The sequence below is a fragment of the Priapulus caudatus genome, unplaced genomic scaffold (assembly GCF_000485595.1).
Source record: "Priapulus caudatus unplaced genomic scaffold, Priapulus_caudatus-5.0.1 Scaffold1105, whole genome shotgun sequence".
In the NCBI taxonomy this organism is placed as follows: domain Eukaryota; kingdom Metazoa; phylum Priapulida; class Priapulimorpha; order Priapulimorphida; family Priapulidae; genus Priapulus; species Priapulus caudatus.
In genome coordinates, this window is record NW_014578166.1 from 78734 (window position 1) to 94187 (window position 15454).

The 15454-nt window shown below is 43.1% G+C and overlaps 1 protein-coding gene across 1 annotated transcript in view; it reads left to right on the forward strand.

The window, feature by feature from the left end:
• Positions 1-15454, forward strand: part of LOC106815393 (elongator complex protein 1-like) — a gene marked incomplete at its 3' end in the record, with an annotated part of 28356 nt that overhangs the window by 10472 nt on the left and 2430 nt on the right. Inside the window, exons 9-25 of the mRNA XM_014819843.1 lie at positions 27-268; positions 847-1009; positions 1867-1990; positions 6445-7034; positions 7480-7638; positions 8057-8203; positions 9425-9510; positions 9874-10016; positions 10435-10558; positions 11356-11460; positions 11544-11609; positions 12409-12506; positions 12721-12922; positions 13657-13781; positions 14616-14790; positions 15313-15354; positions 15439-15445. Of these exons, the coding sequence (XP_014675329.1) occupies positions 27-268; positions 847-1009; positions 1867-1990; positions 6445-7034; positions 7480-7638; positions 8057-8203; positions 9425-9510; positions 9874-10016; positions 10435-10558; positions 11356-11460; positions 11544-11609; positions 12409-12506; positions 12721-12922; positions 13657-13781; positions 14616-14790; positions 15313-15354; positions 15439-15445 (2598 nt within the window). The remainder of the gene's footprint in view (positions 1-26; positions 269-846; positions 1010-1866; positions 1991-6444; positions 7035-7479; positions 7639-8056; positions 8204-9424; positions 9511-9873; positions 10017-10434; positions 10559-11355; positions 11461-11543; positions 11610-12408; positions 12507-12720; positions 12923-13656; positions 13782-14615; positions 14791-15312; positions 15355-15438; positions 15446-15454) is intronic.

Consider the following 15454-nt stretch of genomic DNA (forward strand, 5'->3'; position numbering starts at 1 on the left):
ACTCTCTCTCACTCTCTCTCACTCTCTCTCACTGTAGTGCTGCTATACACGATGGGCAACTATCACTGGTATCTGAAGCAGAGTATTGACTGCTCAGCGACGGCAGACGATCAGATAGCTGTGGTTGAGTGGGATGCAGAGCACGCGCTCACTCTTCACATCGTGTTCAGTGGGGGCAAGTACGTGAGGAATGTTTACACGTGGGAGACGTGTGCGAGCAGCGGCTTGAAGAGCGATGACCTGACGAGTGTTGCTGTCATTGATGGAGGTATGTGCACACACACACACACACACACACATACACACACGGGCACACACGCACGCCCACACACGCACGCACACGCACGCACACGCACATGCATGCGCATGCACACGCACATGCACGCACGCACACGCACACGCACACGAACACACGCGCACGCACGCACACGCGCACACACACACACACACCCACGCAAGCATGTACCATGCAGCCCTTCATGTTAGGAAGTAAGGGGATTCGGTTGGAGTGCTAATAACGTCACTTTATACAAGCTTCGTTAATCGTAAAGAAGTTTATATACATCATACATGTTTGTTATCATTTCATTTTGCCTATCGATTATTAATCTATTAACTGTGTAGTGCACATTAAAAACAGAAACAATATGCACAACTAACACTAGTGCATATACCTTATATGCTTGTTTCAGGTGCTAAACCGCATTGCGATTTTCTTTTATAACCATGAATATGTTTTATTGACGAGGTTGTGGTTCATTAGGCTGTTAATTAGATTCAATGTCGATTGTCAAATGTCAAATGTCATTTGTCAATTGTCAATTGTTGTGTCTTCCGTTCGTGTAGACAAGCTGCTTGTGACGCCGTTCCGTAACATGGTCGTACCGCCGCCAATGTGTGCGTTCCACGTCCAGCTACCCGCGTTCGTCCAGCAGGTGGCGTTCCAGTCAGCGCCGAACACCAACGACATGGCGATCCTGCTCTCCGACGGGCGAATCGCGATCTACGAGTACGGATATATATATCAGGAGTTAATAATGAACAATTTGTCATTATTAACTCCTGATATATATATAGACGAACAGTGGATCAACATGTGAGCATAGGCGCTTAGTAATTAACTCAACAACCTTGTTGTCATGGTTCATGTGAAGAGGGTTGTTTTATTTGGTTGAGGTTGTTGGATTTATTTCAACCTTCCTATGTAGCGGATTTATTACTACAGCCGATATCGACTGGTGCTAATCGAAATGAAGTGCGTAACCAGTCGAGGCACAACAGCAGGGACCATTGTGAAACACGAACCGTAATCATTCTCAGGGCCTAATCCAAGCCATTTTTCATACCGAATACCGGCGCCCAAATTACGCCCCCCTCGCAAAATGGCCAAATTACAAAATTCATGAAACGCCCAAATTAGCAGAGCTCTGAAAATTGTGAAAATTAAATCTCCATGTTTCTATCATTATGTAGGCACTGTTTTATAATAAAATGCTCATATAAGATCTATAATCTATTTTATAGAATAACCTTTTAATGTTATTATACATTTACGGGCCCTATACCTAAAAAATATTTTTTACGCTTGCTATGCTCTCCATGGGTGCCCTTATTAGCCCTGATAGCTAGATTAGCAGCTAGATTAGCCCTGGACCGTCTTCCATATATATTCCGTCTTCACCTCAAGGCACAACAGCAGGGACCATTGTGAAACACGAACCGTAATCATTTCAGACTTTGGTTTTGTATGCTAACCGATAAGCCAGTGGTCATCCATGATAGTAGAAGAGATACAAGCATCTCGTTACCTTAGCTTTGATGATACTTGAGTAACTTGACTGTATTTCAATGTTGTTTTGTAATCAGGCCATCTGGGAATCTGATAGCTTCTAGCCAGAGAAAGCCAAACAAACATGACATCGTCTTCTTCGAAAGTAATGGCCTGAGACACGGAGAATTCACGCTGCCCTTTTTTGTTGACGAGATGAAAGTAGGTCATGTCGTTGCCATATATGGCAATATGTTCTTTCATTTCCTCCTCTTTCACTTGATAGTTCATAAAATGATGGTGCGTTTTATGCATGATCACTACCTTTCACTCTCTTTTCTTATGATAATGTTTATGGAACATGCTGAGACTAGCAGAAACAGGAAGCTGGATTTTCACTGCATCGTATTCAGTGGGAGTCTTGAGAAAGCTTCAGAAGGCCTCGTTGCTGAAAGCTCTCGAGTTTATCCCATACACTGCCATAGTTAGCATTAGCATCCTGCATACATACACCTGGTGTGTGTGTGTGCGTGTGCGTGTGCGTGCATGCGTGCGTGCGTGCGTGCGTGCGTTCGTATGTGCGTGCGTGCGTGAATGTGTTTACATGCGTGCATGCGTGCGTGCGTGAATGTGTTTACAGGTTCGTACGCATGCAGGTGCGTACATGCGTGCTCATATTAAAAAATGCAGGGATTTCCTTCTGACATTTTTTGTCTCTCAGTATCTACACGATCACAAAGACACCCGATACAATTGGATATATTCACTTGTAATGCAGCTGCTTTACTTTCTAGGTAAGAGAGGTGTTGTGGAACTCAGACTCCTCAGTGTTGGCTGTGTGGTGTGAACAACTTATAAGCGACAAGGAGCAATTTCCTAAATCTCACGGTGAGTTTTTTAGCCTAAACACTCGATGCGTCTCATAGTGTAATCCTAATGAATCAGCTATATAGGTGTCATTCACGTGAAATACGCTGGTAGGCGTTTCTTGCCATCAGTATGGTTTAGTAAATGGGTAGTAATACTTGATAGTTAGCGACCTGCTCTGATAAAATATATATTCGTGTTTAAGCATCACGGACAGCTCACTTGGCACTCACTATCCTCTCTCATTTCTCTTTCTCTACATTTCCCCTTTCTCCATACATCCACACTCAGGGTGTGAAATTAACACGAGTCCGGAGTCAAATACTCCCTGATTTACTGTCGGACTCCCATGTGACTCCATGACTCTATGTGACTCCCTGAAAATTCTGCTATACTATACTGAGTTGGTTCCAGAGCACGGCCTCGCGGAATTACCGTATTTTTTCAGCAAATCTTTAATTTTGAACTTTAGACTACGGACTCCCTCATTTTGCTGCGGACTCCCTCTTTTTGAGGCTCTCTCTAACCTACCTCCACTCCCTTTCCCCATTCCTAACCCCCGGCCTTGTAGGGTGATTACTGACTTGCTGTGACCAAATGCATATTAGTGTTTGTATTATTTATACATGCTTGATCGTTAATGATTCATTTATCAGTAATTAATGAAATCACTATCTCTTGTTGTTATTGGTGCTGATGGCCATACTTTGCTCTCTCTCTCTCTCTCTTCTCTGCTCGTTCTGCTCGTCGTCTCTCGAATTAGTCTGTTTCGCGCATACTTATCAGTGAATCGACGTCAGGTCTTTTACACGGCGTGGAATAACTGAATACTACTATACTTCAGATGTCACCCTCATGTGTATCTTGGCGAGAACCATGGTTCTGGCTGAAAGCAAGTAAATTAAAATGATTAAAATAAAAAGAAAAAAAGTAAAAGAATTCTATTTGTCAAATAGATGGCGGTTGCGTACAGCCTATCACGATCTCCAACGTGTTAAATCACCATTCGTCTTCTCTGTGCTGTCGCACCGTATCTTTCATCCTGTGCATTATCCCAGCATCTCGTCGACTCGCTAAAATCATTGATTCTAAGCTTGCCGTGCACCATGCCCACCTTGGGAAAATTCTGTTTCTTTCTTTTGGACTGTTTAGTATGTACTCTTTGCCAGCTGGGTCACACCGTTTAATTTCAAATTCCCTATCATAATTTTTTACTCACCATTTTAATACGTTAAAAGTAAAAATCCAGAATTAGAACTCATGGTAGATGCACCTAATATATAGGCTCCGCAACCTTAACTGTACGGGAATCTTGACCTTCAGCGTGAAGCGCTATGTAAGTTATCAGATCTAACCCTACTATTCACCTTTCATATGTCTTCTCTACGATAATTTTATTTTATTATTTTTACTTTTAATTTTTTATTTAATGCACTTTATCTTCCTCTGATTTCTTATTATTTTTTATTGTATTGGATGGGATGGCAATGAATGGGATGCATGTCGACTGGCGCTGGGTTGGATGGGATGGCAGGGGTGCGCTATGGCATGGCGAATGGGCATGGCATGGCATGGGCAATTAACTCCGCATAAACATGGATGGATGCGGTATGTGTTGGGATGGGAATGGGATGGCATGGCAATGGCATCTGGCATGTCATACCCATTGAGTGGCATGGAATGGGATGGATGGATGCCATGCAATGAATAGATACCCGATTAGTTACCCGCATTTTTTTTGGATATTTTTCTTTCAAACCACCAGCGGTCACCAACAGAGACGCCCACTCCCGTTTTGCCCGGGCGGGCAACGGCCGGGTATCCCGCCAGCTTTTTCATTCTTTAATGTCTTCTCATCCTTTGATTTCTTGATTATCTTTCCTTTAAAACTTTTTGGCCCATGGGATAGGATGGGAATGGGATGGCATGGCCATGGCGCATGGGATCCGGAAGTGGATGGGACGGCGGTGCGATGGATGGGTATGGGCATGGGATGGGAATGGAATGGGATGGGATCGGTGCGTCTTCGCGACCAGTACCTGCCATCCTCTCTCTCTCTCTCATCGCTCCGCCTCCTCGTCTCCTCCTCTCTCTCTCTCTCTCCTCCTTCTCTTCTCCTGCTCTCTCGCCTCAAACTTCTCTCTCTTCTTCACACGACTCTCTCCATCTCTCTCTCTCCTCTCTCTCTCCCTCTTCTCTCTCTCTCCCATCCTCGTTAATTCTCGTGATGTCAGGTCCTTCTCTCTCTCGGTCTCGATCTCTTCTCTGTTCTCTCTCTCTCATCTTTCTCTCTCTCTCTCTCCTCCACTCTCTCGTCTCGCCCGGCCAGCTCTCAAGTTAGTGTCCTTCCTACTCTCCTATCTCGGCCTCAATCCGACGTCTCTTCTCTTTCTACTGGACTTACTCTCTCTCTCTCCTCTCACTCTCCCTCTCTTTCTTCTCTCGTCACCCTCTAAGGGGTGTTGCTAATAAATATAAACACACGAGGGGGCAACTACACTGGTAATCTGAAGCAGAGTATTGACTGGCTCGCGAGCGCAGAAGACGAACGAGGTAGGGCTGTGTTGAGTGGGATGAGAGACAAGCGCGCTCCTCTTCACATCGTTGTTCAGTTGGGGGCAAGTACGTGAGGAATGTTTACACGTGGCGAACCGTGCGCGAGCAGCGCTGTGAAGATGCGAGTGACCTCACGAGTGCTTGCTGTCATTAGATGGAGGTATTGCGCGCATGAATACACACATAATACACACATACACATCACACACACACACACACGGCACGGCACGGCATGCCACACATGCACAACACGCCACGTGCACGCACACGACGCGACGCAGGCCATGCCCACACAGCACACCGACGTTACCACGAGGACGCCATGCACAGCACACGCACGACGCACACATGGGCACGGCAAACGCACACGCACACGAATCACGCGCCGCGGGCACGCACGCACACAAACACCCGGCAGCGCACCGCACGCACACGCACACGCACCGACGGCACACGCGCACACACACACACACCCACGCAAGCATGTCAGTCCTTCCATGTTAGGAAGTTTAGGGGATTCGGTTGAGTGCTAATAACATCCACTTATACAAGCTTTGTTAACCGCTAAAAGAAGTTTATATGACATCATACATGTTTGTTATCATTTCACTTTTGGTCCTATCATTATTAATCTATAACTTGTCTAGTGCACATGTAAACAGAAACAATCATGCACAACTAACATAGTGCAATATACCTTATATGACTATGTTTCAGAGTTGGCTAAACCGTACTCGCGATTTTAAACTTATTAATAAGCCATGAATATGTTTCATTGACGAGGTGAGGTTTATTACGGAGCGTTTAATTAGACGTTGCAATTGTCGTGTCAATGTCAAATGTTCATCTGGTCATTGTCAAAATTGTTTGTGTCTTTCGTTCATGTACGACAAGCTGCTATGTGACGCCTCGCTAATATGGTCGTCGCCTCCGATGTGTGGCGTTCCACATCCAGCTACCGCGTTGTCCAGCAGCGTGGCGTTGCCAGTTCGCCGCGAACACCAGCGACATGGGATCCTGCTCTCCGACGGCGGCGAATCGGGATCTACGAGTACGGCCGGGGCCGCGCGCCCGCCGCCGCGCCGAACCCGAGCGTCGTCCTGCAGGCAGCAGGGGGCGTCGGCTTCAGCGTTGCCGCGGCGACGCCCGCGTGCGCGGGAGTGTTTGCGGTGACCGGCGGCGCGGAGGCGTCGTGGGGGCAGCCGCTGCACCTGACCTGGCTCGACCCGGCGACGTTGCTCTGCGTGACGCAGCGCGGCGCCGACGCGGCGTCCCACCTCCACCGGCTGCGCGTCGACGCGAGCGGCGTCGCGATCGCCGCGACGCTGCCGCTAGAGGGCGCCGCGGTCGGCGTGTGTCACGACGCGGCTACGGGGACGACCGTCGTGCAGCAGCGGGGCGGCGTGCTGACGCGCTACGCCGCGGACGCGCTAACGCCGTGGCGAGCGAACCTCCCGCGCGAGTGCGCGCGCGCGCAGCTCTGCCGTTTCCGCGGCGACGAGGTCGTTCTCGCGCTCACCGACAGGTGGCGCCTCTACGCGGACGATGCGGAGCTCGCGAGCAACGTGACGTCGTTTGCGCTGCACGCCGACTTCCTGCTCGCGACGACGCACACGCACGCGTGCCACTGCCTCCCCCTGGCGACGGCTCTCGGCGACGTTCCGGCGTTGCTCGCCGCGGCGACGACGGGCGAGGAATCTCAGCGCCGGGTCGAGCGCGGGTCAAGGGTCGTCGCCGTGGTGGCGGACAGCACGAAGGTCGTGCTGCAGATGCCGCGCGGCAACCTTGAAACGATTCACCCGAGGGCGCTGGTGCTGGCCACCGTGCGGCGACATTTAGACAGGTGAGCATTCGTCGTGACGTGAGGAAGAGTTGGCGCGATATGCGTACATGCGATACTGCTTATAATAAGACCAGTAATCCGTTTGATGAGATTGGTTTTGTAATCATTCAAAATAGAGTCAGAGAATGAGAAATATATTTTTTTATAGAAGTATTTGCATGTATCACAACATTGCACGTCAGTTGTGAAATTGCATTTGTTTATCTACACATCCAAAATTAACATCTACACATAACAAAGTTATCGATATTCATCGAACTTTACCCAACGTGTGTGTATTTGTATATATAGCTGGGTTGTACTGAAAATGCTATTCAGAAAAAAATATGTACACATGTATAAATTTACGTAATATCATATAAAAAGATTGTATTGAGTGACATATGTGGTTATGTTGTAATTGGCTTGGAGATACGTACATGTGTGTTCATTTTTGTGCTCGCAGGCTGGAGTTTGAGCCAGCTCTGCTGCTGATGAAGAAACACAGGATAAACATGAATCTGATTTACGACCACAACCCGGAGTTGTTCCTGAACAATGTCGACGCGTTCGTGAAGCAAATAGATAACGTGGGTAACATCAATCTGTTCCTGTCTGAACTACAGTAAGTATATAATAACAGAAGAATTATACGATTGAATAATTTCATCTGATCTCTATAGTTCACATAAAAATAAGTTTACTCGATTAGATCCATAATAAGTTATAATTACTTGCAACGACGAAATTTTTGTCCATTTCTCCGATAGACTTCCTCAGGTCAGACTTTCTCTCATAAACTTATTTTTATGAGAAGAATTATAGATGATAAGAAGAGAATGAGCGGAATACAAAATGGTTGTAGAGACTGAACTATAATAGTACAAATGTGTGAGACACAAATGGGAGATGTGAACACCTAGGCCACTGATTAATATTTATTTATTACTGTTGTCGGTCGATGTAGAAATTTATACAAAACGAATGTTCGAATGTCGCTTCAGTGTGGTTTCATGGTTGCTCATTTTCGCTCGATTATGCAGGGAGGAAGATGTCACAAGAACGATGTATCGCACCCAGCATGCCATTGAGTCACGACAAGGGCCTCACACTGTCAACAATGGGATGGGTAAAGTTGATCGGATTTGTGATGCTGTAAGACAGGCTCTGCAGAATGACGATATTGATAGGTAATTGCATTAATCATGTTATACTATTAATTATCATAATACCGTTAGGGTTGGGAGGTGATTTTTAGTCGAAATTTCAATACCCATTTTATTTGATAGATGGCGCCCATGGGCAGCTATGTATGCATGGATGTTATGTATGTAGCCTCCCAAACAGTTCAAAATCCCCGCATACGCTTACCTGGCTATTGCAAATCCCGGAACACCCTTTAAATAGTGACGTCATGAGTGCACGCTATCCCAAAATATACAGCGTGCCACCCCAGCACGCAAATCAGCAGCTGTTTTGATCCGCTGTTGCTACGCGCGTTTGTGTACATAGCGATGATATTTATGGGCGGCGAACGGGAGCTTGAGATAATGGACTTATTTTGTTTATTTATTTATAACAGCAGTACTTTTTTTAAAGTTTGTTGATGTTAAACAGTCACAGATAAGTTGCGGTAAGTACTAACAGCAGCAATTATGCTTACCTTGGTCAATTCTAAACACAGCCGTTCAATCACTGTGAAGTGCAGAAAAGTGCTAATATCTCCATTGTTAGAAATTCGGAAGTTGCTGATATTTCAAAAAGCGATATTTCTCAAAACTCACAACTCCGATTCCAAACATTTTTGTTCCGTTTTAGTGCTAACATATTTAAGGAAAAAACGGTCCCTGGAATTTTTATGAAATATTATATTTTAGAACTTATGGCTCTTTGTTTACGAAATTGTCGTGTTTTAAAAATCATTACAAATTTTCGTGCATCTTTTCGACTTATTTCCTAAATTAAAGCATTTTAAAAAAATTAGAGGGACCGTTTTTTAGTTCACACTATTAACCACTTATGGGTAAAAGTTCCCAACTCTGCTGTTTCTGAGAAATAAGAAAAAAGCATATATTTTTTATATAAATTCACAATTTTTGCTGTCACGTAATTAGCAATGAAGTTTTTTTGATTAATTTCATCCAGAGCGTAGAGAAACATCTCTTTTATGAAATAGGTATGAGTTTGATTCAATTTGATAAGCAGTTATGTTGCAATGCCCTTTACAGAGGTACCTGTCCGTAACCCTGACGGTCACCTTAACGTATTAACACAGTGCAATCATGCATTCATTGCGCTAAATCGAAATCATAATGTATTTTTTCAGATACGAATTGCTGAGAGAACACAATATGCGAGTTACAGTTACATGGAGCAGCTTTGTGATTCAATGATTCATGTTTGTTTCATAGGTTTATTATGTGCATATTAGCAACACATGTTAAGAAGGCCAAGCCAGAACTACATCAAGCCCTCTCGATGATAAAGTACCTCCGTGGTAATTATTTCACATGCCATTTACTCTGTATTTTAGCATGCATACACAAAATGTATACACCTCATGTATTTCTCATTCATGTAGTTCGAAGCATGATTTCAATGCAGCGTTATCATCGGGGGCAGTGAGCGGTTAGGTGTACATGTGAGTTAATTGATTATTAATCTTCTCTTATGAATGATACCTGACTCGATGCGCAAAAACATCAACACGCGAGTAATTCATACCGAATAATACCGAATAATTCATAATTCACCGATTGCGAAATTAACCACTCGCGAAATTGTCCGTCAAGTCTGAATCCGCGAAAATATCTGTACGCGAAAAATATGGCGTATATACAGTAAGTGTTGTCGCTTGCAGATTTCCCGGAGTCAGGTCGGGTTGGGGCTGATGAAGCGATGAAGTTCCTGTTGTACCTCGTCGATGTTAACGAGCTGTTTGACGTGGCGCTGGGAACGTATGACTTCGAGCTCGTCATGATGGTGGCCGAGAAATCGCAGAAGGTTCGGAGCGAAATTATCTCGCACGAGAAATTCGCGTGCATTCCTGTTATCAGGGGTGATGAATAACGGAAATTGTCAATGTACAAATGCACACAAATGCACACAAATGTTGACAAATGTACAAATTCGTATGGGTCGTTATTCACCCCTGCTGTTATTTCGTGTTTTCTGAGTGTGTTTCTACACTGTGTGATTACTGGACTGTACTATTCCACTGAGCTGTATCTGCAATACACTGCAGGTACATACTGCATCATAACTAAAAATATTAGGTGTAATAATGTGCACTACACTGACCTTCAGCCTATAGGTGTTAATAGTGGTTTCTAGAGATATTTTGCCACTAGAGAATGGTGAAGATGGTTAAAACGTAGAAGCAGGGGTGGTGTTGAAGAATGCATCGTTTGTTTTGAAATAGGATCCGAAAGAGTATTTGCCGTTTCTGAACACACTCAAGAAGATGGAGACCAACTATCAGAGATTCAGCATAGACAAGCACTTGAAGTTATATGCAAAAGCTCTGCCCCATCTTAGTAAATGTGGTAAGAAAATATAGTATGACTTTCTTTTACATATTGTATATGTATGTTTATGTATATGTATATGTATATGTATATGTATATGTATATGTATATGTATATGTATATGTATATGTATATACATATGTATATGTATATAATGTGTGTATATGTATGTTTATTTATTTATACAGGGCTCTCCTCAATTGCAGAAGGTATATTGTGTATGGATGAATGGGGGAAGGGCCTGGGAGATACACAGATTTTTTAAATTCAATATATAACCTTTTTATGTCATTTTTGGGCACTCGATTTTTAACTAATAGACAGGAAAAGATTGAAAAGAAACAGGAACGTAAATTTAAAAAAAAATATAGCTAGAAACAAAGGCATGTTGATTAGGCATGTCTAACAATTTACGGGATTTTACATATTAGCTTCAGCTTTTAAGGCATGTCAGACCCAACATGCATTAAAAATCTAGGGAGAACCCTGATATATAGACGTACCTATTCCTCCATATCTCTAAGACCGAATAGTAGGTGTAAGATAACAGGTAAGAGGCCATGCTGTCATTGCTCTCCCTGTTATTGCACATTTGAAGTATTAATCGTTGCTGTTGAGTGGAATTCCCAATGGAACAACACACTAACATTCATGGAAATTTTAATAGTATTTTATACAACATGACATACTGTGTAATCATATCGTAATGCATATCCCCTATCATGTAGAGTTATGCATGTTGCAAAACCATGAGGCATTTGCATGATTCTCAGGAGGCTAATTCTTGTTACCGTACTGCCATGTGTTTTCGTTAGGATCCAGCCACCTGGGGGAGCTGCTCGACTATGTGAAGGAACACAAGCTCTATGCCGAAGGGCTGGTTTTGTACTGCCGTGGCTCAGAGGAATATAAGGTTGATTCATTACGACACATTCCAATATGAATATTTCCCCGTCATCAATGCATTGTCATCAACTCTGTGTCAGCTTTATTGCATTTAAAGTAAGATTCAGCATAGACAAGCACTTGAAGTTATATGCAAAAGCTCTGCCCCATCTTAGTAAATGTGGTAAGAAAATATAGTATGACTTTCTTTTACATATTGTATATGTATGTTTATGTATATGTATATGTATATGTATATGTATATGTATATGTATATGTATATATATATGTATATGTATATACATATATGTATATGTATATAATGTGTGTATATGTATGTTTATTTATTTATACAGGGCTCTCCTCAATTGCAGAAGGTATATTGTGTATGGATGAATGGGGGAAGGGCCTGGGAGATACACAGATTTTTTAAATTCAATATATAACCTTTTTATGTCATTTTTGGGCACTCGATTTTTAACTAATAGACAGGAAAAGATTGAAAAGAAACAGGAACGTAAATTTAAAAAAAAATATAGCTAGAAACAAAGGCATGTTGATTAGGCGTGTCTAACAATTTACAGGATTTCACATATTAGCTTCAGCTTTTAAGGCATGTCAGACCCAACATGCATTAAAAATCTAGGGAGAACCCTGATATATATACGTACCTATTCCTCCATATCTCTAAGACCGAATAGTAGGTGTAAGATAACAGGTAAGAGGTCGTGCTATCATTGCTCTCCCTGTTATTGCACATCTGAAATATTAATCGTTGCTGTTGAGTGGAATTCCCAATGGAACAACACACTAACATTCATGGAATTTTTAATAGTATTCTATACAACATGACATACTGTGTAATCATATCGTAATGCATATCCCCTATCATGTAGAGTTATGCATGTTGCAAAACCATGAGGCATTTGCATGATTCTCAGGAGGCTAATTCTTGTTACCGTACTGCCATGTGTTTTCGTTAGGATCCAGCCACCTGGGGGAGCTGCTCGACTATGTGAAGGAACACAAGCTCTATGCCGAAGGGCTGGTTTTGTACGGCCGTGGCTCAGAGGAATATAAGGTTGATTCATTACGACACATTCCAATTTGAATATTTCCCCGTCATCAATGCATTGTCATCAACTCTGTGTCAGCTTTATTGCATTTAAAGTAATGAGGAGCGCGTGGACACGACCTGTTCATTCATATACTGATTTATTAATGGTTCCAGTCACGTATACATGGCACGTATTTCGATTATGAGTTCTTACACTAAATATGAGTTTTCAATACAGGAAATAGCTCGGATTTTTGCCGAGGAGCTCGAATCGTGTAATAAGTACGAGGAGTCGGCCATGATGTACTGTCGCTGCTGCGAATATGAGAGGGCTCTACACTGTTTTGAATTGACGTCCAACTGGCAGCAGCTGTTCTGCATGGCGGCAAAACTGCACTATGATAAGGAGAAGCTGCTTGACTTGGCTGGAAGAGTCTCAGGTTCGATACCTAACCCCACCTGACCTCTATGAATTCATATTTATCTTGTGTTAAATCCAAGAAATTATCTCACTATCGAAATTTTTCGATCTTTCTTTGGGAAATCTTCATCAGGATGTGACATCACCATAGGTGGCAGCAGGTGACATTATGAAGTTCGTGATGTGTCACACACGAGGGGCCTAGCTGCCCCAGGTGGGCAGCCTCGTCTTCAGTAAATTGTCATATATATGTGAGAGGTCGAAAGGGAGATCGAAAATTTCGATAGTAAGTTAATTTCTTGGATTTAACACAAGATAAATATGAATTCATAGTTTTCAACGAAATCCAATGAACTTATTTCATCCATCTGACCTCAACTCGATTATAACATGTTCTTGTCATACTATCGAATATACGAAACCCTGTAGTAGATCCGAAAAGACATTGTCAGAAACATTTTATACTAGTTATGACTACTTGGGTAAAGAATGTTATAGCTGTTGAAGTGAATGTGTCGTGCAAATGTTGTGAAAAATATTTATATTTTATGATAGCCATAACTATACATGATTATTCTGACAATGGGTCCCTGCACGTAACAGACATGCAGAATTAATCACAAATATCGCATCCTCATGTAGAGCGACCGAAAAAGCGTGCCTATGGTTACAGATAGCCTAGCGCTGCATCGGGAATTGCAGTGAAGCAGGTTTATAGGCAAGTAGTAGCACTCGTGGGGTTTCTGTTTGCAGTTAAGCTGCGGGATGAGCGACGACACGCTGAGGCTGCGGTCGTGCTGATGCAGTATGCAGGCAACGTTGAAGAAGCCATAGTCGAGCTCATAGACGGGTGCCTTTGGGACGAGGCACTAAGACTGGTACGTAATTTATGAAGCGTTGGATCACGCATGTGTGTGTGTGAGACTTCGCCAGGCATCAGAGAATGCCTTTGGGAAGAGGCATTAAGACATGGTGCGGATTTCTAGTGTTCGAACATACATGTCTGTATGTTGAACATGCCAAATCCTAGAAGAATGCCTTTGGGAGGAGGCATTTAGACATGGTGCGAATTTATAGTGTTCGAACATACACGTGCATCTGTCAGACATGGCCGAGCGTAGAAGAATGCCTTTGGCAGTAGGCATTATTGCATGGCACAAATTTTTGGTGTTGGAATGTACAGCCGCGATGAGTCATACTTGTCCAAGCACGGAAAAGTTTCAATGAGGTGTTTAGATTTATATATAGTTAATGAAATATTTATATATGCCTGTATATTGAGCAATTCCTGAAACTTGTCCACATAAGACTTGTCACTGCATCACTATACAACTAATCAGCTGAATTTTGCTGCTGCCTTTTTTTCAAAATATTGTTGCTATATTTGTTTTTAACTCATAAGAATATGAGAGGGAGGAGAAACTAGTACACAGTCTGACAGTGGAAAACCAGAGTAATGAGTAACTCATGAAGAGGGAATGACAACAACAACAACAACAACAACAACAACAACAACAACAACAACAACAACAACAACAACAACAACAACAACATCACCTTATTTTAACTATACATCAGACTACATTTTTTTACGCATGATTTATTTATCACATGATTACGTACGATGGATTTATGATCGTATGAAGGGTGCATACAGCTACGTACGTGATCGTCGAATATCATCTGCACAGAGGTTTCCGTTACTGCCACAGATGCACCTACACAACCACACAGATATCATCGAGACTGACTTGCAACCCCATGTACTGGAGCAGCACACCTCTCAGATAAACACTGTGGAGAATCTACGAGTGCAGTTCGACAGACACGTCAATAGACTAGCTGTCGTCAGAGCAGAAAAACAAAAGGCGCTTTTCGAACTTGAAGGTACCAGCCGGTGTTTTCCTCCCACACGTCACCTTCGTGGGTTATCACTGTACGTGTGGTTCAATCTGTTTTGAATGGGTTATAGGCTGCTATTTCTTACAGGAAAATAATTGTAAATGTATATAATTACGTATGAAGCTTCGTCCTAAACCGTCTCTATGTGATACAGATTCCTTCACTCTCTACATACTGCACTACTACTCTGTACACTATACTGCACAGTACTGCACTACTCCATGTTGGTCCAACCTGCATATCACTAGATGCCATTAAGCTATAAGATTACCGATGAACTTGTTCACTTTGTTATGTGCAAACGTACCTACGTGTGAGTAGTGTCGATGCGCGAACTTCACAAGCATTCGGAATACGAAACATCTCTGCTGTCCTGCTAGCACTTTAATTGTTACTTAGGAGCGGTCAATTATTAACCAATCGTATTCAGCGTTGTCCCCGAAGACACGCAGTTTGCAGACACGCAAGTCCCCGCACGTTTGATATCGGTATGTGTTTGTGTTGCAGAGAGGGAGCACGCTAATACGGCCAATGCCGACTTAACTATTAGTTATTAATTAATTCGATCGTATTCAGTGTTGTCCCCGAAGACAGTACACACACGTTTGATATCGGTATGTGTTTGTGTTGCAGAGAGGGAGCACGCTAA